The sequence below is a fragment of the Cucumis sativus genome, chromosome 2 (assembly GCF_000004075.3).
Source record: "Cucumis sativus cultivar 9930 chromosome 2, Cucumber_9930_V3, whole genome shotgun sequence".
Lineage (NCBI taxonomy): Eukaryota > Viridiplantae > Streptophyta > Magnoliopsida > Cucurbitales > Cucurbitaceae > Cucumis > Cucumis sativus.
Window position 1 is genome coordinate 3,913,562 of NC_026656.2, and position 26,821 is coordinate 3,940,382.

The following is a 26,821-nucleotide window of genomic DNA, read 5'->3' on the forward strand; positions in this document are numbered from 1 at the left end:
GGAAAGAACTAAGTCTTACAAAATGAAGATTATGAACCAATACATATATACGAAAGAAAAATTATTCTTCCAACCAAATATAACATAAATTTTCCAACACTTTTCTTACATTAAAAACATATTTATTCTTTTAATAACAGAAAATAGTTTGAAATAGAAAGAGTAATATATATATAATAATAGAATGTTACTTATTATGTCCTTTCAAAGTATTTTAAAGATTAATTGATGGAAGAAAACACATGATTTTGTCTCTTCAAGGGAGAAAGTCCACAAGGATTTAAGATATCCTTACCCTACAATGTTCTACATTTTCACTTCTTTTTTTGCTTTATGATTACCATTTTTTTATTTATTATTATTTTTATATATAAAAAAAAAAAACCCTTTTAAGTTATAGCCTATGAAAAAAAATATAATTATTGTCTTACACAACATTATGATTCCAAATTTATATTAAGAAAGTTTTCAAATATATTAAATTGTGTGGGCTTATTTATAGTAAAATTTTACTTTCTATATATGATATACTTGCGATAGATTTGTAGTGATAGATACTAATAGATGTTTATTTTGATCTCTCACGAATAAAAAATAAAATAAAATTTTATTATATTTGTAAATATTTTCAATTAAAACAAATTTTCAAATACATAAAGTTGTTATGTTACTAACAATTTGAATTCATTTAAAATTTTGAAGGTCCTTTCCCGTTCAAATGATTGATATTCTTTAACCACACATGTGAAAATAATATTTTGATATATGATACATTAAAATTTTGTTATTTGACGATACTTATTAATCCCTGCAGTTTTTCTTGTATAGAGTTTCCTCCGTGATTATTTATCAATCTATCGTAGTAGTTTGTAGGAACAAAAAATGTTTTTCGTGTAGGACGATGGATGATTCGTCATTTTTCTCTGCACTATGTTCATTCTCTTGTTCATTATGTATTAGTTATTTTAGTACAAAAATTATGAGGTTTAGAAGTGATTGTTCCATCTCGAGAAGAGAAATAATAGCATACTTAACTATCGTCAAGCTAGCTATAAGCTCATTTTGGCAAGAATCATGATTCACTTCTTTTTAGACAAGTCTACATATACAAAAGTCTTTGAAAATAGAATTTTAGTTTCTTTATATATATGATTAAATCGTTATACCATTCTACTTGGAGTTCGATAAGTTATGTTGATATTGACAAATCATATAAAAAAAGAAAGGTCGAGTTTCATCATTATTCTTTTTCTTTTCTAGTATATATATTAGAATGGAATTATTGGGGGAAAAAATAACAAGTTGTATATACTCCAAATGGTTGTATAACATTAAATTAATATTTCTTTCTATTTAAAATTATAAAATTTGAATTTTGTTTGAAAATTTTCACACAATATAATGCTTATAATTGTTTCAATAAATAAATTCTTAAAGTGTTATGAGTAAATGGTTTACATTTTTATTAAGATTAATCTAGGAAAATAATCATTAAATCTGTTTAGACTTTTTCAAATTTCAAATAAAATAGATAATTAAAGCTAATGCATGTATAATTTTCAAACTTAACTCCTAATCTAGATTTATTGATTCCCTTATATAAGTTAGTGAATTGATTAATAAAAAGAGATAAATCTCATATAATATTTATGTATTGGATAAATGGCATAAATTGATATACGAATTTAAATCAATACCATCCAAAATTTTAAAACTATGAATTGATATTTATTCAATTAAATACCTTGCAGCAACAAAAGAAAAAAAAGGTGATGTTAATTTTGCACAATAATGATATTCAATTACATTCAACCAAGAAAAGTCCAATTAAAATATAAACTTTAGATTCAAGACTGATGCCTCCTTCTTAATGGCAATAACAAAGTCCTCTTTTTCTTTTTCCTCTTATTATTTTATTTAAATACATAACTTTTCCTTAGGTTCAAATATGTATTTATATAAGAATTTGTCAAACTTATTTTTCTCAAATTCTTTCTAAACCTATGGAAAAATAAGTTTGAATTTGAAGAAAAAAAACTTTGACAAATTCAATAAAAATAATAGAAAAAATGTTAAAAAGTTGAACTTAAACGTAGGTGTAGAAAGAGTTAGAAGACTAATTTACTACCACTGGATGAAGGTGAACTTCCAAGAAAGTGTAATGGAAATGTTTTTATTCTATACATTTTATATAAAAATAAATAAAAAAAGTTGTTTAAAGATACATAATTGTTTGAAATATATTTTTTAGTTAATCCGAACATGCCCTAATTTATAACTCGTTTCACGGGTCCGAAAGCAACTATGAAAGCAAGAAAACTACGTAGATAAGTGAGAAAAAAAATATTCATAAAATTGAATTATTTGAATTATAGAATAGGTAAGAAATCCTCTAATGAATATTTTACTTCCACATGACACCAACAGTTGATGCCTAAGTCAATAAAAGAACTATAGATTAGTGAAAAAGTCGAAATCTAAGTTACCTCATACAAAACCATATTATAAGGAAGTTTGGCATAAGATTTATCTGTGTCCAACTAATATTAGGATATGAATTTTCTAATCCTAAATAAGATAGATTATATCTCAAGCTGAATGGGTCAAAGTCTGTCCAATAAAGAAGATCGATCTTGCTTCATCCGTGAATCGAATGTTGTGCTAGAAAAAGTAAACGTGTACACATAAAGCCATCAAACCATACATATCATGATTATTTTATCATTACCACACATCAAAATATGTAAGCAATATAACATTAATTTTGTCAATAAATAAAATATAAAGAACAACATCTCACACACATTAGGTTTGTACACATAAAGCCAATTATATTTAGGAATCAAAACTTTGGGTGCAATGTATCTCCAAACCTCACATGCTCTTCCAATAACCATTACCCTTATGGACAAATCTTTTCTAATTTATTATTCTATTTCAAAACTAAATTATTATTACTTTCAAATTTAAACAATTCCTATGCATATCATTTTGTTTTTCCACATGCCCATGACTTAGACATAACCTATGTAGTGGAACTTTCATCTCACATTGTGGACCCTTCTCAATCTTTAATGGCCTTCTTCCATCCCTTTTCTTTTTTCCATTTTTGGTTCATTCCTTTTTTCTTTTAATGATCATCATCTAACATGCTTTTCTTACCTTTATTGCTACATTCATCTTCCAGGATTCATTCTTACCTCTTAGCCAGGATTCATAGTTAAAAAAAAGTTGGAATATGAGGTGTTATATAATACAATGTAATCTAAAGTTTATATTTGGATGGAGTGTTTTGGACTTGATTTTATAGTATCAAACTTATTTTGGATCTCTCAAAACCCTAATACATGTCACATCATTGATCTTTTACAAAAATACTTTATATAATATGAACTAAAATGATAAAACGGGTAATGACAAAACTATATAAAATATAAATAATAATTTTGTGCTTTGGAGTTCATATTGGTTGCTTTTAAAACTTTAAATAATCAAATAAAATCTAGATTCAAATTTCACAGACTAAAAGTGTATAATTTTTTTTCTTTATTAGTATTTTTATGAAAAATGGTCATTCTAGACCTACTGTTTTAAGCTTAGGTGCTCTCCTTGGTCGTTTGTTGTCCTGCTGTTCATTTTACCTTGTGTCTTGGTCTCGAGTTGTGGATTCCTCTTCTTGTTGTTTAATATATATGTGTGTATGTACGTGTCTTTCAGGAAAAAAAGAAAAAAAACCTATGAAGGGTAACGTAGAGAAATCTAAATTGCATATATTTGTGAAAAGAGCTACTCATACCTAAAAGACAAATATATATTTTTCTTGGGTTTGCTCATTAGAAAGCATATAGCCGAAGACAAATAATTCGAAAATCACAACTCGAAGGCATTTGTTTTATTAGAGAAGTCCAAATCGCATCACATAGACAATTTTAATTTCCATTTTGTATGAAATTTAAATTTATGCATATGCGAAAGTCTTTTATTTTTTTCTTTTTGAGAAAATTAGATTTTTTTTCTTTACTTTAAATTTAGTTCTTGTTATTTGATAAATTCATAGATCTTTATAAATAATTTCGTCTCAATGATTTCATAAACCTTTATTAGTACCTTCACGCTAAAATGACTTGAACAATTATTAGAGATGTTCACGGGACAAGCCGAATAAAGATGACCTCTCTATTTTTCCATCTTACCACTTTTCATTTGCATAACTTGAAAGGATATTTTTCATAACTTAGAATGGATATTTTATCCAAAATTGAATGATCGTATTTCACTGTAAAATTGAATAGAATTGAAATATAATTAGATACAATCAAAGTTGAAAATATTAATGCCGAAAAATTATATATAAATATTGAGATGTAACATAGTACATCTCTTTGAACTAAATTTTCATTGATTTTCTAAACTCACGATTAATGCATAAGGCAAAAGGAACTCCCTAAAATAGCGCTGTATTGAAAGAAAATGTTGTTAGATTGTTACTAATAATCAACAAAATAAAAGTAATAATGAACTTTTGAACAACAGTTTGTAACAAAGGAATTTAACTTCCATTTCATTTTGGATTTAAACTAAGGAAGGAAGAAATTGAGGGAATGAAAGTGACAAATCCAAATAGCTCATCCCATTTCCAGTGAAAACTATAATATTACATATCAAAAGTCATGACAACAAAGTCAAGATATGAACAGCGAACGCTAACACACCTTCCCTCCCGGCTTTCTGTGCCTTCCCGTCCAGTTTGGAAGTTCGACAACAGCCCTGCGCCTCAGAGTCTGGATCTACGATGATGCAGGTTCAGCAGACGTTGAAGATGGAGCAGACGCTGAAGGTGTTGATCCCAGCGGTGCTGAACCGGAAGATGCTCCTCCATGGGACAGAGGGGCTGAGCTTGGTGGTGCAGAATGCTGCTGCTGATATTGCTGGGAACCTGAAGGAGGATGGGGCTGGGTTTGGGACTGCGGCGGTGGTGGCATGCCTGAATGATAAGGAGGATATGGTGGATAATGTTGTACATAACCATATGGTGGCGGCGGAGGATAAAATTGCTGTTGATATTGTGCAGGTGGTGGTGGGTGCATTGGGTGATAGGGAAATTGATGTCCCTGTTGGTGTTGGTGTTGGTGTTGTTTGTCAGAACCGGGTCTAGCTTCGGTTGAACCTGTAGGTCCATTAGGGGGCATCCCTGCATCGTGAGTCGAAACCAGAGCTCCCATTCTCTGAGGGTCCATTGATGGGTAGAATGCTCTCTCCTGTTGAGGTGGTGGAGGTGGAATATTGAAGTAGTGCATAGCTTGAGGTTGGTCATGGGTTCCCGGAGGGTGTAATTGGTTGTGCTGCTGTGAGATAACTGCTCGCGGCAACATTCCACTGTGAGCCACGGCAGCTTGTTTTGCTTCATCAGAACCTTCTATCTCGGCTTTTGGTGCTTGAGGTCTGCCCCACATCAATTTCAACCTAAGGCCCCTAATTACGAGCTTGTTAGAAAGCTCTTCTGCAGCCTTTTCTGCACCTTCTCTGGTGGTGTAGGTTACAAAAGCGCATGCACGTTGTAGCACCATTCTGATAGATTCAATTTCGCCATGAGCGTAAAAGTTATCTCGAAGATCTTGCTCGCTGACTCGAGCGTCAAGTCCGCCCACATACAAGGTTCTAATACTCTCATCTTCTGGCGGTTCCAGGGAAGGCATCTCTCCAGCCTTGTTAAGAAGCTTCAGTGCAACCGGATCGTTAACCCTGAGGTATTGATAAGAAAGTTAGTAATATATCTCTTCATTCTAAATGGCAGTAATCTCATTATTAACATGAAATGTGAGAATGAAATATAATAAGCATGTAACCTTCTTTTCTTTTTTATTAAGAAAAGATGAAAGAGTAATACATAAGCATAATGTCAAGCCCACAAAAGAAAGCCTCCTTAAAGGAAAGGGCTCCAACTATAGGAAATGGCGAATAAAGTAACTACAAAAGATCTTCAAAATTGAAGTCCAGAAAGTAACGTGATACTAACGAGGGACCAAACTTCACTAGGTTCTCTCTCCAACTCTGTATGCCCCAAAGGTCCCACAGAATAGAATACATCCCAGCAAACCATACAAAATCAACCCTTTACACAAACCCTAAATGATGGAGGGGGGGCTCCCCAATCAACAACTAATGTCCTGTTGTCAAGCAAGCAAAATGCCAGAAGTTTAAAATTTATTCTAGAGGGAATTTTCAAACTCAAATCTCCAAAGAATGTAATCCAAGTCTTCCCGCGCCTTTCGATAGAGTACAACAAAACAAGCCAACTAAAGAAAGCAACTTTCTCACAAGCTGATCCAAAGTGTTAACACAGCCATGTAACACTTACTAGGTGTAAAATTTCACTTTCCTCGGAATCTAATCCTCCAAAGATTAAAAAAATAGATTCACAAATAGGAGAAGGAAACAACAAATAACGAAAAAAGGAATTGCAAAACACAAATGAAAAGGAAATAAAGCTCCATGCTCAACCAGAAAAAATAAAAAAACTACTGTCTTTAAGGGAAGAAAATAGAAAAAGACAAGGAAATGCAGAGCAAAAGGAACCCGATCCACCTAATTATCCTCCAGGAACTACATTTCTTTCCTCTCCCTCACCACATAATGAACCAAGTGAGCGAAAGAAGGAAGCCCACAAGAAATATCTTCCCATAAATTCCGATAAGTGACTTTGACCCCACCCAACAGCCAGTCAATAGTATAAGGCCCAAACTTACTTACAAGAATCTTGTGCCAAAGTGAGTTGGGTTCAAAGGAAAAATGTCTCAACCATTGGCTAATAAAGCTTTGTTACAGATCCCTAAATTCCCTATTTCAAGGCCCCCAGGCCCCAAGTAAACCAACCTCCCAAAACTCTCCCATCTAATCAAGTGAGACCCCTTACCTTCATCCATCCCTTCCCATACATAAGTTGCTCAATGAGCAAGCAATGCATGGCACAAGCACTTTAAACATGGAGCAAAAATAAATAGAGATACTATTCTCAACAGAGCCTCGTATCGATTGTTTGTGCACAAATAACTGAGCAATTATCCTCGCTCTCCAACAAATAATTACTTCTGGAAGACTATACTTCATATGATATAAGCTAAAAAAATCTTAAAATATGCAAACAAATGAAAGATGATTTAAACACGTCTAATCTTTCAAAGGAATAGATCAACCATACCCATAATAACGATCCTTGATATTTTGTTGGGACAACTCTCCAGTTTCAGGCATCTCGTGTCGATAAGGGCATTCAGAACCTCTGGTGCATTCACCCCTAATATAAAAACTACAAACATGTGCCCGATTCCTCTTGTAGTATGGTGTGGTTCGTTGAAGCTTCAAAATAGTATCGTTTGGTCGTGCCTTTCCATATGAGGACTCATAATCGATACCAGCTCTTGCCTGCATGGTCAACATTGAACTGAATTAGCATAAATCAAGTAAGTAACAACAAAGATGCAAAGTGATTGAATTGAAACTTTACAACACTTTAGTCCTCACCAAAAGTATTCACCAATAACTACAAGGAGTAATCAGGATATTGTTAAAAGAAACACTTCAACAGAAAGTACATACCTTTCGATCATGCTCCTCGGCAAAATATTCCCTATTCACATCGCTCTTGGGAATAGCATCATTGGAGTTGATAGAGAGTGCAGTGTCTCGAACTTGAACTGGTAAGCCATATTCAAGATCCAAAAGGCAAACTTGACATACATTTTTTAACTTACTACATGTCTGACAAATCTCTGTTTTCTTATATCTAGCATCACGTCCAGGCCTCCACCTGAACACTGTAAATGGGCGTGTGCAAATTTTGCATTCTTTATCATAATCAGCTTTCGTCTGCAGTCAAATATTACATCCAATGAATCAAAAGTTATGCCTTAATCAAATAATAAGACATTAATTGCAAAAGAAAACAAAATTCCAATATACATTCATTGCCATCCATCCCCCCCATACACAAAAACAATATAGATTAGTGTTTTTTACCCATTACACTAGTTCATAGTATTATCACAAAGCAAGGACCGTACAATTCAAGGACTTATTCAAACATTCAAGTGATTAATTGTGAAATTCTGAACGTAATTCAAGAGTAAAATCAAAGTAACTCATGGCGTAAGGGGTACTAACATTAAATAATATAGAAGAACCAAGAACAAGCGTACCATGCGAACGTAGGGGTTATCGCCAAGGCAAGACTCGCAGATGATGGGAAAATCAGAGCGCTCCCACCCATCAGCTTCCAGATCCCTTAGCAACCGATGCGCCATGGAAAATCTTAGTTGAGCCCAACTCTGACCTTGTTGCCTTAAATGGAACTTTCAATAAATCAATGAACTATTCAGAAATCCCCACCAAACAATAAGTCAGCCTTCAAACTCAATTATCGACATAGCCATGGGAGGAAGAGCCGGTTATCAGAAAAACTACAAGAAGATTACATAAAATACTCCATTAGCACCCCATGAATATGCAAATTATAGATTTAAACATTTTACTTAATAACCCGAACCTAATTCTTCCAATAAACGTCACAGTGAACAGAATTAAATGCACATGTAAATCAAAACCCTGAGTATATCATCTCAGAGAACAAACGAAATGAAAGATTAAAGGATAAATTCAATGATTTCAGAAATTAGATTAAAGGACAAACAAACAATAAAATCTACTGGAGATTCTAGATCTACGGTCGTGGTGAGGCTGGTAGACGAAAGAAAAAAGAAGGCGAGGAGTATAGTGACTTACGAGGAAAACAGAGATGCCGCAAAAGGCAAACGCGGGACGGCGGGACGGCGGGACGGCGCGACGGAGGACGAACGACGACGGCGCGGCGGACGACGAACGTCAGGTGAGCAGATGGAGGAGCGAGAGGGAGTACCACTCACCACGGCTGCACAAACGAAGTATAACGAAAACCCTAAAAATCTTTTTGTTATTATTATATTTTGACGCCCCAAAAGAATTAGGAAACCTCTCTCCCATATTTTTCAATTACTTTTATTTTTCTTAAAGTAATTTTATTAGTTTTAGTTTGAAAAAGTAAAACTATATTGTATATCTATATTACATAAATAGAGTTCCTCAAAAATAAAAAAAATGACAAATTATTTACCCACCCTAAAAAAATAACTAAGAGACAAAATTTATCTAAAAATTACAAAAATATATATTAAATTATTGGTCAAATATAAGAGATTCTCGGCGTTGTGACGAACATCTATCACTTTTTGATGTTTAAATTAATACATAAATTAACTCTCATTTGGAGATTATTTTTTCTTCTAAGGTCGTATCTATAGACTCTTCTATTGACATATATGCCTCTAGTTATGTGAGTACACATATGTTAGGTGTTTTCAACGTTTGGAGTAGCAGGGTGCTAAATTGGACACGTCTTGATTATTTTTCAATAGTTATTTATTTTTAACTACTATTGCATGTCATCCTACGTCTCCTCTTGGTTCTATAGGATCAAGTTTGCCTATAGTCTTTCGGTCTTGCCTTAGCCAACCTTCAACAATTAATTTAAACGTGTTAAAAAATTAAAAGAACAATCATAAGTATTTGTCAACATTGTTATTTCATCATACTTCTACCAACATCTCTTAAAATTGAGATCTCCATATTAGCGTGAATATTGACATTTTAAACACCGAAATGAAATTAAACTACATTGAATTGGAACATTTTCGTTACTCCATTGGATATTATATCTATTAATGTTTATATGAATTGCTTGTTTTTTTTCTAAAAGATCCGCATAAAATTTCATTTTGTCATGCTTTCACGGTTCAATTTAATACAATTTAAATTAAATCGAATACTAAATATTAAGTTGGAAGCAATCAAACGTTTATTGACATCAACAAAAACGTCATATATAAATTTTATAAAAATACTAGTAGTATGAAAAAAAAATATTGATATCGATAAATAATTTTTAAAAAATTATATACTCTCTTCCCATTTTTCTCTCTTTGTCAAATTTTAATTCACTTACATTCAATAAGTATTAATTTTTGTTTAACCTACTAGTTTATTATTACTTTTTAAAAATCCTTTTGTTATGTATTACTGTTTTTACTATAAATTTTGATAACATGTGACAATTGTTTTTTCTTTTACAAAAATCACTATTATCATATAACCAATTCACTTATAATTTACACTTGATATCATAACAAAAAAAAAGTTTCATTTATTCTCCTTTAAGAAAGATTAGAAAGTAGAATTAGAATTATCACTCTATCTAAAGACTCCATAATTCAATCCCTCGTTCCAACAAATATTGAAATCATAATGAGCAGACAAAAGATAACTAGGGTTTACATACGTATTAATAATTAATAAAGCATATTTGTTAGTAACTCGTAAAAAATATCTCAATTATCACGGTTAAATTAAGCACACTTTTGCTATATTTGTTAGTAACTTTTAAATAGTTATACTTTAACCTTCCAAACCAGTCTCACGTATGTTTAAATTATATTTTCAAATATTTAATTTAAAAAATAAGTTATTTCAAGTATTTAATTTAGAAAATAAATTATTTTAAAAAAAACTCAAGTGTTTGAAAAGTACTCAAAATAGATTTTTGAGTGTATTTTAAATAATTTTTAAAGAAAGAAAATAATTTATTTTGAAAAAAACTAAAGTGTTTGAAAAATAATCAAAATAGATTTTTAAGTGTATTTTAAATAACTTTTAAGAAAAAATATTTAAATAAAAATGAGTTTTTTAAATAACATTTTTTTCTTAATTCAATCCAAACAAACCGTACAAACCTGTACCGTAGTCTATTCCTTCTAGTAGTTGTCCAATTATATTCAAATTTCCTAACTAATTAAATAAGTTTTATTGTTTAGAAAATTGCAATCTTTAACCCAATAAGATTTTGTGTTTTCAAAATTGACATAGGAAGGATAGCATAGGCATATACTTTTTTATACAAATTTCTCAAAGATAACCATCTTGATTTGACCTACCAATCCTATAAATTGAACAACAAACAGCAACAAAGGTTTTTTTTTAAACAAACTTTAAACTTCAAAAGTTAAAATGAAAGTTTGTAAAGTTCGAAAATATAATAAAAGCAAACTCCATGTAAGGAATATTTTTCACTATCTAATTAACCTCATAAATTTGGCTCTGAGCCTGATGTTTTCCTAACATGTTATACTCTTAAAAGTTTTTTTTTTTTTCTTCTCCACCTTTTTAATAACTAGGTCAAAGAGTAAATTCCATTCAAAATAAAATTGGAATTATGACAAATATAACACTTAGATTCAAAGATTTGTCAAGAGTCTGTCACCGGTAGACCATATTACAAATCTTGTTCTATCACTGACAGATCGTAAGAGTTTATTAGCGATAAAAGTATATCATTGATAAACGTTACTATATTTGCAATTTTTTTAAAATGTCGATATACTCTTACTTATTATCCCTAAAATTGTTAGCCATTATAATTACCTAAATATTATTTGGCATAACAATTTTATCGTAACACGGCAATGTGTAAATTAATACATACCCATAATAATAGGCAGAATCTCTAAGTGTTGATTGTCTCATAGGATCCAAAAGCAACTCTGGTTGGGAGTATGTATAAAGTATTATTGGAGTGTAGACTTCAGCTTCCACTGAAAGTTACCTTTGCTGCATATGAAACACACAAGTAATCTTTCATGTATTTTATTCCCAACTTAATGTAACTTAGGAAATACACATCATTCATGAGCTTGTGGTACCTCGATGATCATAAAGAACGTTCTTCTTTCCTTTTACTTCCATTTTAAATAATCAAAACAATTTCTTTTACACAGAAAATTTAGGAAATAGTTTGAGAGAAAATAAGTTTGTGATTTATGAGCTGTTGTTCTTTGAATAAACAATTTAAAGTTGAATAAACTTCAGAGAGTTAGTTTAACCTTGAAATTTTCAATTTCATCTGAGTAAACCCTAAACTTGAATATGTAGAGAAATTTACACCTTCAAGTAATTAAGGTCTTTTTAAGCGAGCAAGCATTGATGTAACTGGACAAGAATCCTTTTTCATTTTTCATGCTTGATTATGTAGATAAGTTCAAGTATTTTTCATGAATTCAACTGCTGCGGTGACTTAAAAGAAAGTAAAAATAAAATAATCGTGTATTAGTTGACAAAAATTGAAGAGTGAAGCATGGATAATTGAATGAGTATTTACCTGGACCGACTACAGTCTGTGCTTGAAATCAGTTTGAATCAACTGCAATAGACGCCCGAGCAGCTCATTTAATTGACACATATTTACGAAATAGAAGTAGATTTTTCACCTCCAATCGATGACTTGGATGCAGGACCTTGTTCAGGTTCCAGCATAGGAATTTGATGCTCCTTTTGTAGGCCAAAAGTATAGCTGCTTACAAAAAGCATGCAAGTTTTCATTATGGGTATACCCAAATTCAAATTATATAACTTGAAAGGGATGGCTTTTCTTTTTTTAAAATATGTTGTTAATGTCCTTCCAATATACCTCCATTTACCGAGTATATGTACAATTGTAAATAGTGTTAAAAATAATATGAACATCGTAAAAATTTAAAAACTCTTAAGCTAGTCAGTACTTTGTTAGGGCTCCCATTCTGCTGAAATATTCGAGTGAGGGTAAAAAAGGATAGTACGAGTGAAAGTTAATTACAAAGTGGGGACGGCCACTAGGTTGTGAAAGTGAGGAGGGAGTCAGTCTATATATAGAATAAGATGATAATGGTTAAAGGCAGGCTTTTGGTCATTTGTAAGTAGTCTTGAGAAAGGGGAGGTTAAGCTCTTTGTACTCGAAGGGAATTGTAGTCTTTGGGCAACTCTTTCATATCAATACTGATATTAGTAAGGGATACCTTACATGCTTTTTAGACCGTCCTATTTTAATCCTTATTTTACAATTTTAGAACTCTATTTTGTTCTCACTTTTATCCTTATAATATTTCAGTCCCTAAACTTTCAAATATTATATTTTAGTCTTTCTACTAAATGTCATGTTTTACTTCTTAAACTTTGGATTAAAAGTTGATCGTATGCTTTAAATATTTGTTATTATTTCTAGTTATCTAATGAACAAGCAAATAAATATCTTTATGTCAAGTAAATATGGTTAATGTCAAGTGTCTCCTAAATCATATACTAAAAAAGTTAATTACTGACGTTTTTTTTTATAATAAAGTTCAATGATTGAGAATGAGATAGAATGTTCAAAAAATTAGAGAACCAAAATAGAATTAAAGCTTACTTGAACCTAACTCCATTGAAGACAGCAAAATTATAAAAAGATGGTAATAATAACCTTTAGAAAGGCTCTTAACACCTCTTAGCAAGAAATTAATAATTGCAGTTACGCACCTCTATAATCAAGTTGAAGGTGGGAAACTGGTTGATTTAGATGGCCTTGCCAGCATTGACGTGCCTATTCACCAGATGAGCTCTAGTACATTACGGACCCAGAATTTTGCGCCTTACCCAAAACCGTTTCAAGGTCACCATGGTAAAGATTGAAACTCTTGGCTACTGCAAAGCCTGCATACATGCCATCGACTGCGGCACTTACAATTCCTCCAGCATAGCCTGCTCCTTCACCAACCGGGTAGAGTCCTCTAACAGATGTGCTTTCATACGTCTCAGGATTGCGTGGGATTTGAATAGGGGAACTTGTTCTCGTCTGAGAGCAAAACAAATTTCAACAAATGGTGATTCTACTAAAAAGAAAAAGTTGTAACAATGTTTGATTGGTTAGAAATTTTTCGGTTAAATGACACGTGTCAAAGTTGTGTTTGTGTCTCGTGTGTTTTAGAACTTTAGAAAAAGTCAAATTTTTTTTATTTTGTGTCTTATAGATCCCCTATGCTTTAAAAGTGTTCAACCTGTCCTAATAAATGTGGCATATTTAACAATTTTAATGATTCACTAAGAAGTTATTAGGAAAAAATTGGACCCCTGACTTTTCTAAATGGAAAATTTAGAGGGTAATAGGCATATGTTTTAAAGTTCATAAACTTATAACCACAACAGAGAAAGTTCATGACTGAACTCATAATTTGACCAAATGTGTTTTAAAATTGTGTTAAAAGGAAATGCATAATTAATACTTTCCCCAAATGCATTAATCATTTAAACCATTTAATCCAAACAAAAAAAGGGGACCAGATAACTTTTGGACACAAAATGTCTAATAAAGAGAGAAAAACTACCTCCACTCCATGTAGAAGAGCGTCACTTGAGAGAAAACCTGGTAACTGAACGCCCAAAATTTGAAAAGAAAAAGGTCAGTGAGTTCGTATAATTAAGATATCCACAATGTCAAAAGGATAGTAAGAGAGAACCTCTTGATCAAATGCTAGGATAGACTGCTGTAAAGCTTCTGTTATGTGATCAGGGAATAACTCGTGGAGGTTTGAGGCCTTCACTCCTAACCGGTAACTTGACGGTGGCACAGATGTCACTGAGAATAGAAGGAAAAGAATCAATCTGAAAGGAAAACAGCTGGTATAATGAAATTTAGGGCAAATTCTCACGCTGATAGTAAATGTCGGAGATGATCATGTAACAAGGTTTTCTTAACAGCCAGCTTGAGCATAGGTCAGTTGGTTAGAAACTTGATTTTCAGTATAGAACATTTTAGTGTTGCAGTCGACATCAAGATGCAAATTTCTGTGTCCACCCTCTTTTGAGTAGCAGTATTCTACTCGATTCTAAGGTTTCAGAGAAATCAGTGACTTGACATACCTCTTAATCTTCTGTCCATAAAATCAGTAGCAGTCTGCACAGGCAAAACAAAATTTCCACCGCCCATGACGGCTGCTCTTTGCTCAAGCTCTCTCTGACAAGAAAATAGTGTAATATCAATAAGAAACATCCTTTATGAAAGTCACCGAGTTGGATAAGTCATTCATATCTAATAACAAAAGTTAATGGCCTAAAGTTATTTTAGGAAAGATAGATTTATTCACATGAAGAAGAAATGTCTGAATACAATTGCTGAAAAAGATAAACTTTTCTTTAGAAGAAGTGAGAGAACACAGAAAAGGTACCTGGAATTCAACCCCAGCAAGAGGTCCACGAAAACCAAGATCATTGAAGTCCTTGGTTGAAACAGTGACAACAAGGGCAGCATTTGCCCATTTTGATGAACGTCTAGAGAATGACATGCCATTGATACAAAGTTCTCCGGGGTTCGTACTTGTGAGGACAACCTAGATGTGACAATACCAAGTTACTATTGAACTGACAGAAATAATGCAATAATAAAACTCTTTATGGTGGTGAATAATGAATTTACGGCAGGTGCTAGTTATCTAATGAGACAGCACTTAAACACACTAATATTATGTACTATTTTTCTTATGTACAGAAATAAAGAGACCGAAAAAGCTTGCAACCTAAAGGAAGATGTGAATCAATGCAGATGTGACATTAGGAAGTAACTGGACTTTATCTTTTTAACAAGTGACAGTTTTTTTTTACATAACTGCACACCAATCATTGCCAAATCATCTCGATTGTGGTGGAATCAGACACCGGAAAAGCTTGCAACCTAAAGGCAGGCTTTAAAATATGCATTCTTGGTCAGTGCAATCAATTTGAGAAGCATACCTGGCCACCAGGACACATGCAAAATGAATAGCAACTGCGACTTGCTGCAAGAAAATTGGAGGATGGATTCTTCGTGTCTATATTAACATACTTAGCAACTTTATAATCTGCCACAGGTACTTTCCCACGCCCTTTCTCTACCTCGTTGGCTAATCCAGAATACTACATTTGAATATATGAGGACGTTTACATCTTAAAACAAGGTGAAAAGTATATGAAATGAGAACCAATGCAAGTAGTGTGAGTAGATAAGAGAGAAAATTTAGACATAAAATCAACTCGGCTTTAGAGTAGTTACAAAGTTTTGTTCACACTTTTTTTACCAACACAATTTGTATGCATGCTTCATGAAGATGCAGATGAAACCACCATAATTCTAGCAAGTAGTTGTTTGATAGGAATGCATCCAACGGGAAAATTATCAGAATTCTTTATTTCTTTTTAGTTGGAAAATATAGTGAAAGCCAATCAATTTTAAGCAAAGCAATAAAACTAACCTGTATGCTGTTTATTAATTCTTGAGGATGCTCGATCCTTAAACCAACCTATTCAAGCACAGAAGACAACGATGTGAGCATTATAAAAAGAGATCCAGTAAGCCAACAACAAATCTGGCACAAAAAGTGAATCCAGTATTGTTTTACTTTTAGCATCCACGTATTCAACATTTTTGGCATAAAGAGAGCATGAAGAGATGCAATATCCTTGTTAGGGAAGCAAATTTATCCACAAAACAAGAGGGATAAAGAAGAAACTAACGGAAAACTCCTTGGGAATCACGGGGATGTTATGAGACAAAAGCATTTGATATACATCACGGGCAGAATGGCCAACAGCTAGGACAATAGCATCATATTCAAGCGTCTGCTTGCTCAGCTTTAACTTGTCTCTTGAATCAGAAACTTTAACACCCGCTACATGTCCACCCTCTTCAATTAGATCATCAACCCTAGTCCCGAACTTGATAGTGACCTGGAATAAAGTCATAGAAATTAAGTGGGAGAAAACTGAACAAATGTGGAAATTAGAAAAATATTTCATCTTCATACAAATCCAAGGACAGGAATAGGGTAGAAACTCACACCCAATGTTTCCAAGTGCTGCCGAATGTTTCTAAGTAATGGAATCAACTTGTCTGTTCCAAGGTGCGGCTTTCCATTGAGTAAGATGTTCTTTGGGGCCCCAAAATAAACTAAAGATTTCATAACCTAGAAATTAGAATTTGAACACAAAACTCAGAAGCATGACATAATATTGTTGGAACGTGTTGCAAGTTGAGGCAAGAAAGTGAATTTTATTTTTTTTTGCAAAATATTACACTTTCATAGAAAAAAATAAAAGAATCCACAAAGGAAATATGGATTATAATGAAGATTAGGCATCATAGAAAAACTACAGAATAACATTCAGAAGGTCACACGATTTAGGTCCCTTAATGTAAAAACACACCTAATACTGTGACACCTATATAGTGTAATAATATGAGAGAGAGATTAATAAATCTGTAAGGGGGAAAAGTCTAACCGCTTGCACGCTGCCACTGTTTCTACCAATTCTAGTGACCAACTTCCCATCACTCCAGGTACCTGCACCACCCTGCCATGCATAAGTTCTAAATGAATGACTCAAAGATAAATAACTGAAGAGCCAAGCAACGTGATATGTTTGAAGAAAGGAGCACCAATAAATGACCATAGAACAATATGCCAGTAAGAAAAGACAAAAGATACCCAATTGACCGTGCATCATTGGATCAACAATATCAAAATTGAATTAAGGAATAACGTGGCACCCATATGGCCACATTGCACACAGAAGTGAGAATTCAATCTCAATGTTTTGTTAAGACTAAATGGAACAACCTAAGGGCAAGGGACAAGAGGGCCCTCCCCAGAAGAAACTAAAAAATGATGGCCTTCCAATTGTTGAATATCATTGAAAGGCTATAATTACAAAAGTGTTTGGTGTAATTCGTACTCCACCAAGAAGCTGTGTGTTGCAACACAGTCCAAAAAGAATCAAAAGAATTATAGCTATCTTCAAAATTTTCACTATTCCTTTCTTTCCAAATGCACCACAAAATGGACCGAGTAGCACATCTCCATAAAATGTTTCCTTTCAGGCTATAACCTCTAATGTTAAGCCCTTCAATCAACCAGCTATCAACCTTACAAAGCTTCAAATAAAAAATTCTAAACAAAGTGTTCCAAGCTTTCCTAGTAAAGAAACCATGCAAAAATAAGTGGTCCAAGGTTTCCTCTTCTTTGAAGCAAAGGCAACACATCGAGGGGCTAAGCATAGTATAGTGAATTTTTTTTTGTAGATTCTCATGAGTGTTAAGGCTTCTGTAAGCGAGTGACCATAAGAAAATTTTCACCTTTTTCGGAATTTTAGTCTTCCAAATGTGACAAATTAAAGGAACAACAATGGAGGGGATCTCTTGGTTAATCAAAGTAAAAACCTTTAATCATCACAAAGAGAAAAATAACACATAGCTAATAATAATGGGGGGGGGGGGGGGGGATGGAAGTAAACAACCAAACAACAACAACTCTCTGAAATAAACTTAGCTTCAAGTTTGACTCAGTTCCTAAGAAGTCAACACCAACAACTCTCCACTACATTTGAAGTTCATCTAATAAAATCTTGGACGCAAAATTAGTATTTAATCTATGACATTAATTGATGCTATTTGAAAGGCTTGCACTCCAAAGAGGGTGGAAGTTATTTTGTGGCCTTTGGCTCACAAAGAGCTCAACACTCATGATTTGCTCCAAAGGAAGTCGGTTAGTTGGGTTTTATCTCCTTCAGTGTGCTTGTTGTGCCTCAAAATTGCTGAGTCTCCTGACCACTTGTTAATTCATTGCCCATTTACTTGATTGGCTTGGAATTGGATGTTATGGGGGTTCACTACATCCCTGTACTTACGTGACAAAATTGAAAATTGGTTGAAGGCGTTTTCAGTATGGAGGTTGAGAAATAGAGGAAATTGAAGTCTATGGTTGTTTGGGTGACTTGGGATGTTACAGTTCTTCATTTCAAAGTGAACCTTACTTTGTCTAGCAACAGTGAAAAAAATGTTTCTAATTTCAGAATAGGTACTAGTAAGTATAAGTTCATTTTTCAATTTGTTGTTTGCATTTACACAATCATAAGCATCAAGTATAACAACAAATCTTTTGGACCAGATACTAATGACACTAAAAGATCATACAACAGCAGTCAAAAGTAAGGCTTTTCAAATCAAGCAATAATGCAAAGCATATATAGCTTGAAAACAAATACCTCCCCAAAGCAAAAATTGCTATCCAGCTCCAGAATCCTACGAGATACCAATGCACCAATATCACGCCCTCTTTGCTCCACTGGTTGACCTCTTTCAATCAAGGTAACATCAGCCCCAAACTCTGCAAGGACAAGAGAGGCGAAAAGGCCAGATGGACCACTGCCAACAACAGCAATTTTTGGTTTACCATTTGACATGCGTAAGTAAGGACCAGAGTGACCGGTAAGTCCATTTGCTCCCACCACTTCCTGATTACTTTTGAGATCATGAACGATACTGATTACATCATTGGATACCTTTTCTTTAGCAAAATGCTCCATCAATCCAACTTTAGGCTCCAAGTCCGAAATGAAATCCCGAGCACGCGGTTCAAGAATCAGTAGGCTATGTACATCCATGTCCACAGTATAAACAAACTTCGGTTCCTTCAACATCTGGAACCATCGATGATGCAATTAACACAAGTTAAGAACCCAGCAACTTCTTGATAATAAACTGTTCCTCCTAAACAACAGCCATTGCTAAGAATACCATTAAACATATAAACATACCTTCCTAGCGTCAAAAGATTTACGAATAACAGAGAAAGCTTCCCGCGGCAGCAGCGAAGCGACCTGAAAACAAAGGAAAACAGCATGAATTTGATTCAAAGTGTTCGTCAAACCATATAATCAACGAAACTGCCAAAATTACCGGAAACTCGAGCACTTTAGCAATTTCTTGCATCAAAGCATCCGAGAGGCCATGAAAATCCTTGCCAGGATCCTTTTCAACAGGAACTACGAGCTTGAACAACCTCCAAATGCCTTCGAACTTGTTCTCAACGGTTGTGAGGACTTCTTTGTGTTTCAACTTGAGCTTCTTCTTTTCCGATGGATACCTCTTCTTGCCGGTCCGTTTGGCGCATGAGACTCGAAATGGTGGAAGATGAAGAGAAGAAAGCCTTGGAGGTGAAGAGAAGAGTGTAGAATTAGGATAAGTGAAAGGGAGCTTGGAGGGAAGAAGAGCCATGGCGGATGGGCAACGAAAGAAGTAGACTGCAGTGAAGCTGCAGAATTCGGAATTCGGATGACCAACAAAACGATGTGATAACTGAAAAAGCTCAATCTCTTTGCATTTGTTTTGTGAAGTAATGGTAAAGATGACCCGACCCATTTTGAACGTATGACAAATAACTTGAGCTTTTTTTTTATTAAACTAAAAGAAAAAAACTAAATTATTAAAGGTCATTACGTCTTTGTTTTTTTTTTTTTTTTTAACTATTGTTTGATAACTATTTGTTGTTTTTTAAAAAATTGAAATAAAAATACAAATGTAATTGATAATCATTTTTGTTTCTTACATTATTTTTATTTATTTTTTAGTTTAAATATACAAGAATTAAAATGTGTATAGAATTCATTGAATAAATAAATAAAATATTAAGGATTAACGTTAACAAATATACATAAATGTTGTTGCAAAATTAATAATAAGTTGTGGTAGATTTTATTAATGGTACTTGTTAAATTTTGATTTGAAATATTATTATCATTCATTAATTTATCTTAAATGATATTGATTCTAATTTAATTCAATTTATTTCAAAAATTATCTTAAACTAAAAAAAGTATGAAAAAATAAGGATACGTAAAGATAAATATCTTTACCGTATCATATTAATAAATTTATCTGAAGTTGTTAGGTTTTATGAAGTTGGTAATATTTGTTTTTAAGGCTTCAGATATCATAAATGTCATTGTTTTTTGTTTGGAAGAAAATGAAGTTATATGTATTTCTCCTACTATTGTGCATTGTGGTTTGATGAGAAGGGATCCTCTAAGCTTAGGAGACTACATTTATTAATGGAGATATTGACGGTTTCTAATAAATTTATCATTGTACTAACCATAGAGATACTTTTAAATTATTCAGAGTTATTTTTGCTACAAGATATAAAGTTTCAATTCATATACTAATCGTAAGATTTATTTTTCCGTTTATGATATATTTTTTAAACTTTTCAATGATCTATGGTGTATTTTTTAAACAAAATTTTAACAATTTTCATCAAAAACAAACGGAGAGTGTATTTTTTAACTAATTTTTAAGTTTAAGGATGTTTTTTTTTTACCCGAAATGCAAATTTGAGGGGTGCTTTTTATAATTTAGCCAAAAAAAAGCAAAATGTTTATCTGTCGATATCATGATCGTGCGAAGTTATGATATTGCTTTTTTCCCCTCCTCTTCTCCCTCCCACATCTTTCTCCCTTTGTTTCTTTTCTTCATTTGCATCTTCGTCTCTGGCACTACGAGTCCACACAAACAACTCCAATTTGACCAACTATGATAAATAGAGAACAGTGAGGAGTGTGAGAGAGAAAGTACGAAAATGAGATAGTGAGAAAGCGAGCTTGTGAATGATCTTGACAGAGTGAGAGCATAAAGAGCAAGACTAGCGAGACAAATAACAACGAGACTTGGACGAGAGCAACATCGAGTTTGAGCAAGAACGACACCCTTTTTAGCTAGAATAACACCAATTTTGAGCAAAATGAGTGAGAGTGAGACCACTTTTCCACGTGCACGAGTGTATTTTTGGTAAATTTTCTTGAATTTGATGTCAGCAAAGGGTCATTCGACATTTTTTTCAAAAATCGAGTCATGACGTTTTTTCTCAATTTTCAGGTCAGTCGTTCGACGAACTCTTATTTTGTCCTGCAATTTTGGATTTTGTATTTTAAAGTTCATTTAATTGTATTCATATTTTATTAGATTTTAAACACTAGTTTGGGTTGAGTTAAGAAAAAAATATTTTCATTTAAACAAAAAAAATTAAATACATTTTGGGTGGTTGTGAAAGACTCTAATTTTTTTTCAAAATAACTTACTATTTAAAATAAATATTTGAAAATGTATTCCATATACACTACTATACACTATAGTCAATTTGCTAACAAATCTAAAACTAACAATGTAGAATAGAGTGACCAAGTAGATTTTTTTTTTCGGTCTCCAAATAAGTCTAAAAGTATAACTTAACCTTATATATTTATTTAAGTCCTACAACTAGAAGAAACTTTTGAAAATTCTTTTTGAGTTTTGAAAAATACCTATATTGAGTTTGATAGCCAATCTAAAAACAAAAGAAAAATTGCAATTGATAACCATTTTAACAATAATAATTAAGGATATATAAAAAAATTTTAAAAATTGTAAATATAGCAAAATTATCACTTATAGGCTTGTATCGTTGATAGATTTCGTATGGTCTATCAGTTATAAACAAATATTTGCAACATAGTCTATCGATGATAGACTTGAATCATTGGTAGTATTTGACAAATTTTACTATATTTACAATTTTTTTAAAATGTTACTATATACTTAATTATTTTGAATTAAATTCCTAAATATACTACTATCCCAAAATAAAATTTAGAAAGGGTGTATTTTATGTTTTAGATTACCTATTCTATATATTTTTTAAAGCTATAGTTAGTTGGGTAGTTTGTAACACAACGTAAATGCTCTCCCCTTTCTCATCACTATTAACTTTTATTACATCTCTAACACAACGTAAATGCTCTCCCCTTTCTCATCACTATTAACTTTGATTACATCTCTCTAACTGCACAAATCTTTGAAATAGTTGCATGGGTGATATTTAAGCTAAAGTAATAAAATATATAACACAATAATAAAATAATTAATAATTGTATATACAACGCAAAAAAATTTGGTAAAAAACTAAAAACACCTATATAACGTAAAAACACCGGTATAACATAAAAACTAATAACTGCGATTAATTTTAATAGCTGTTATCATTGATAGCTACTACCAACGATAACTTTCAATTTGAGAAACGTGTTGTTAGTTGTTATCATCGTAGTTGTTATTAATAATGTTTGTTATCAATAATAATTTTCAATTTGAGAAATGTGCTATTAGTTAAAATCATTGATAGTTTCTTTTAGTGGTAACTTTATGTGAAAAATGTGTTGTCAATTGTTATAATCGATAATTGATGATGAAAAGACATGCATTGATAGGTAAAGATGAAATATTTAAAAAATTTACCACAGTATTTGCTATGTTATGCTATTTACTATAATTTTTCTTTTTTGAATCTCCTTGATTCGTTTTCATAATTTCATATCATCAACGAAAAAAATTGTCTGAAAAAAAAATTAATTAGTGTCTAAGCCACCAAACATAACACCAAGAGATATCAGACCAATTCACAATGTTTGAGGTCAATTGAAAAAGTCATATTCAAAACCCTCAACTCATATTTAGTAGTTGTAACAACAATACATAGATGAGTTCAATCACTAATGCAACTCTTGGAGGTTATCACTTAAAAGGGTAACAAATAGAAAGCATGGAATAATCAATATATAATCATGCATAGACTTTTTCATCATTTTCATTTCCACTCGACAGATAGAAAAGTGGTTTAAACAGTAAATTGATGAGTGAACATCATATACTACCCACAGTTGAAGCAATTTTTTTAGTCCTTACCAACCGCCAGAATCGGTGATTGGTAGAAATCGTCTGGATGGACAATGTTGATTTCCTCGAAGTCATTATCATCTACACAAAGGGAAAAATCGCATGTTATATCAAGAAAACATGCAATGAGAAAACATTTTTTTTATAGGAACCAAAACACAACCAACTATATTGAAATAAAAAGTAATTCCGGAAACTTTTTCTTTTGAAAAGGAGACAAGCTTCTTTGTTAATTTGTTGATGTAAAACTCAAAGTACAGGAGAATTGTACCTCTAGAATAATAGAGAAGCCAAAAAAGGAGGGAGGGAGGGGGGAGGGGTTGGACTAAAAAGGGAAAGGATGACAGTATACGGAGTAACTCGAGGAACTTAAAAACCTCCCTTGTGAGACGTCTCTCAAGTCTTTGATTCACTAACTAAAATTTTGCCAAACTACTCATTTCTTCTTACTCTGTATTGATAACCAAATATCATAATAACCTCCCTATCTAATACACTCTCAACGGATGTTACGCTTAACAACTCAATTTATCGATTAACTTTATCTTTCTATATGTTTTTTATACCACCCACATTTACCAAATAACTCAATTTTCCGATCTCTACTTTTCACATTGATCAAATAACTCTATCTTACTTTCTTAATTTACTTTTCACAATTATTGAGGAACTCAATCTTACAACTCTACACCCAAACACAAACTTACTAAATCCAACATATTAATCTCAGACTTATTAACTTCATACAATGAGCCAAATGCCCTCTTAATAATAACACCTCAATACCGTTCCTATTAGTTTCATATTCCGAATCCAGATCCAATGACAACGAAGACCATAACTGTAAAAAGACTCCAAATCCAAGTACAAGCACATAAATAACTCTCAGTTCTTGATCAGAAGACAGGCTTCTAAAAAGAAGTACTAGAACAAGAAGTTCACAAAAAGATTGTGGGAGGTGGTAGGGAAAAACCTTTTCGCAACGTTAGAGCCACAACTGCATCATTTTCAACCTGAAAATATATAGAAAATGTTATCAGAATTGTAGCCATTGTATTTTCATAACCTTAATATTTCCAGAAAATCTGATAACTGATCACCGAATGTAATAAATAAATGTATTGAAGACCTACCTTCTGATCAGCCAGTGTCTTTGAATCCTCCAATACTTCCCCACTCCCCATTAGGATCAAGCGCTGGTCAACTACTGGTTGGTCAATAAGGGACTCTAATTTTTGCTTGATATTTAAAGTTGTCTCAATTGGATCACACTGGATAAAGTAGGTTGTCTTATGGCGCTTGATTCGGATATACATTGCCTATTGTATGCAAATATGGCACAAAAAACATAATGAATAGAGACAGTCAAATGGAAGTTGAAAACCAATTGAAGGCATTTATATCACGTCCAAATGGTATAACATTTTATGAAAAGAGCCAGTTTATATATTTTGGTTTGCTATAGTGCGACTAAAACTCAATCAATACCAGCCAAAGAAAAGATTACAGGCACAAAGCTTACGAAATGCAAACAAATGTAGAATTGATCCCTCAAAAGATGAGTAAGAATAAATGTCAGAAAAAATCTAGATGTATGTGTCAAATCCAAGAGAAGGGGCAAACTAAAGTGGCATCATGAATTCCTTAACTGGATTCTCCATGCCCTTGGATTTTCCTACTATATTCTAAAAGCCACTATAAATTGTTGAGAGAACAAAAATACCAAGTTTTGTCAACCATATTCCTATTAAAATCATCAAGCACCTACAGCAGCTAATCATGACCAAGTAGCTCAGTGGGAAGAAAAGGTAGGCCGATCTTAGAATAAAAAAATTAGAGCTTACTGATATCCTTCCCGGGTCAAAATTGTGTCAATATTTGATTTCTCAACATATAATCACAAAACCCAAAGGCCAAGGAGATATTTGTCCTCTCCCCAAATGGAGATTACAAAACATGCCTAGACAAAATCGATGAACGAAGAGTAATGACAAAGCGCACTGCATAAAGCTCTACAACTAGATGTTGTGAACTGCACAGGGGAGGAGAGAGGAGAGCATTTTTTTTTTCCAAACTTGAAACAAGAAGCTGAACTCTGAGGCAGTGAATTGTATATGATCACAAAACCACAGAAAGGCGTGTACTTCTTATTTTTAAATAATTTTTTTAAAGATGTTTGGTCTTTCGAGAAAATAAAACTTCTGGTCAAGTAGGATGAAAATAAATCCTGCTTTGAAATAATCTCCACCTTCATACTGATTAACCATGAAAGTGAGTTATTGGAAAAGTAGCAAAAGATAGTCTCCACCATGTTGTCGTGTACATTGCGGCCATTGAGTTTCCCAGTTAGACCATCAAACTGGCCTCTCTTATACCAAGTGTTAAAAGTTTTGTTACACAGTTTAATTAATGCTTACAAGAATACAAGAACACATTAGGTGTTCTAGCCAACACAACATTACACACCATGCTTGTGCAATGATTTCGCGTTGAATCTATGCCTTGATGCTTAGAAGAAACATTGACAATAAAGAATATATGGATACAATGGTACATAATTACAAGGTTATAGATAATAAGGACAGCTACTTGCTCGTGATGAGAACAAATAAACAACATTAATTTTGCAGGCCTGCTTTGAGTTCTCTATACTTATAAACTAAACCAGTTTAATCAGAAAAATGATAATAAAAGTATAGTAGCAAGGTTAAGGTCTGAATCACTCAAATTTAAACACAGCTGGATATATAGATAGATGTGAAGTACTCACCATAGTTGACTTGAAACAAGAACTAGTGGACCAACACTTCAATAAAACACTGCCTCCACTACCGCTGTCTGAAACTCACAAAGATTCATCCAACTCATCACATTGCAAATTAAAAAGAATCTATTACAGATTCTCGTCTTGTACGTGGAATTACAGCTACATATATGATCTATGAGGAAAATACCCATGCAGAAATAATATAATGCCAGTAACAACTCAATCCAAAAAACTAGAATTCCGCTCGTTCACAGATAATCATCATCAACCCACCACATAATCTTGAATTTCAGAGTTCAGAAGTTTATGGAAGTAGGGATAGTACAAAAGAAATTCCTAAAATCGATTACATGCTATCTAATTATACTGTTAAAAAAAATCACATGAGTGGAGATGAAAACAGAATCTACAAATTTGCTAAAGTGAAATATACGAATTCTCGAGACTTTGAATTAGCTAATTGGGATTGAATTGCTTTGAGCTCTAACCTGGGAATCAGCGAGAAGTCTCTTGCTTGTGCTTTGGGAAAGTTCGTTCCTTCAATTCATCGCGATGAAATTAAAAAGAAATGAAGGCAAGTATTTTGGACTAAGCTGGGTTGGACTGATTAG

At 32.8% G+C, this 26,821-nt stretch overlaps 3 protein-coding genes across 5 annotated transcripts; all 3 read right to left on the reverse strand.

Annotated features, from left to right (window-relative positions):
• Window positions 1-4,460: 4,460 nt before the first annotated feature.
• Window positions 4,461-8,952, reverse strand: LOC101217519 (zinc finger CCCH domain-containing protein 40). 3 transcript variants are annotated; one of them, XM_031881081.1, is made up of 5 exons: window positions 8,779-8,952; window positions 8,196-8,337; window positions 7,597-7,866; window positions 7,199-7,422; window positions 4,461-5,742 (listed from the first exon to the last, which is right to left on the reverse strand). In XM_031881081.1, exons 2-5 carry the CDS (start codon window positions 8,298-8,300, stop codon window positions 4,788-4,790), a joined length of 1,554 nt encoding a protein of 517 aa, XP_031736941.1. In that variant the 5' UTR covers window positions 8,301-8,337; window positions 8,779-8,952; the 3' UTR covers window positions 4,461-4,787. The 3 variants fall into 3 exon arrangements, with proteins under 3 accessions (XP_031736941.1, XP_031736940.1, XP_011648901.1); XM_031881080.1 differs by having other exon boundaries at window positions 8,196-8,348; XM_011650599.2 differs by having other exon boundaries at window positions 8,196-8,456.
• A 2,328-nt stretch (window positions 8,953-11,280) lies between these two features.
• LOC101214567 (uncharacterized protein Cbei_0202) lies at window positions 11,281-20,064 on the reverse strand. Its single transcript, XM_004144744.3, has 15 exons — window positions 19,637-20,064; window positions 19,495-19,557; window positions 18,943-19,377; window positions 17,182-17,253; window positions 16,740-16,865; window positions 16,417-16,629; window positions 16,155-16,202; window positions 15,658-15,819; window positions 15,096-15,257; window positions 14,791-14,884; window positions 14,388-14,506; window positions 14,256-14,300; window positions 13,411-13,726; window positions 12,239-12,430; window positions 11,281-11,691 (listed from the first exon to the last, which is right to left on the reverse strand). Exons 1-13 carry the CDS (start codon window positions 19,952-19,954, stop codon window positions 13,493-13,495), a joined length of 2,091 nt encoding a protein of 696 aa, XP_004144792.2. The 5' UTR covers window positions 19,955-20,064; the 3' UTR covers window positions 11,281-11,691; window positions 12,239-12,430; window positions 13,411-13,492.
• Window positions 20,065-23,197: 3,133 nt separating this feature from the next.
• Window positions 23,198-26,769, reverse strand: UBI-1 (transcription elongation factor B polypeptide 2-like). The gene is given in 5 exon segments (NM_001280584.1): window positions 23,198-23,524; window positions 24,417-24,456; window positions 24,577-24,762; window positions 26,214-26,281; window positions 26,699-26,769. Coding segments are annotated over 4 exon segments (312 nt in total). The 5' UTR covers window positions 26,217-26,281; window positions 26,699-26,769; the 3' UTR covers window positions 23,198-23,441.
• Between the last annotated feature and the right edge of the window lie 52 nt (window positions 26,770-26,821).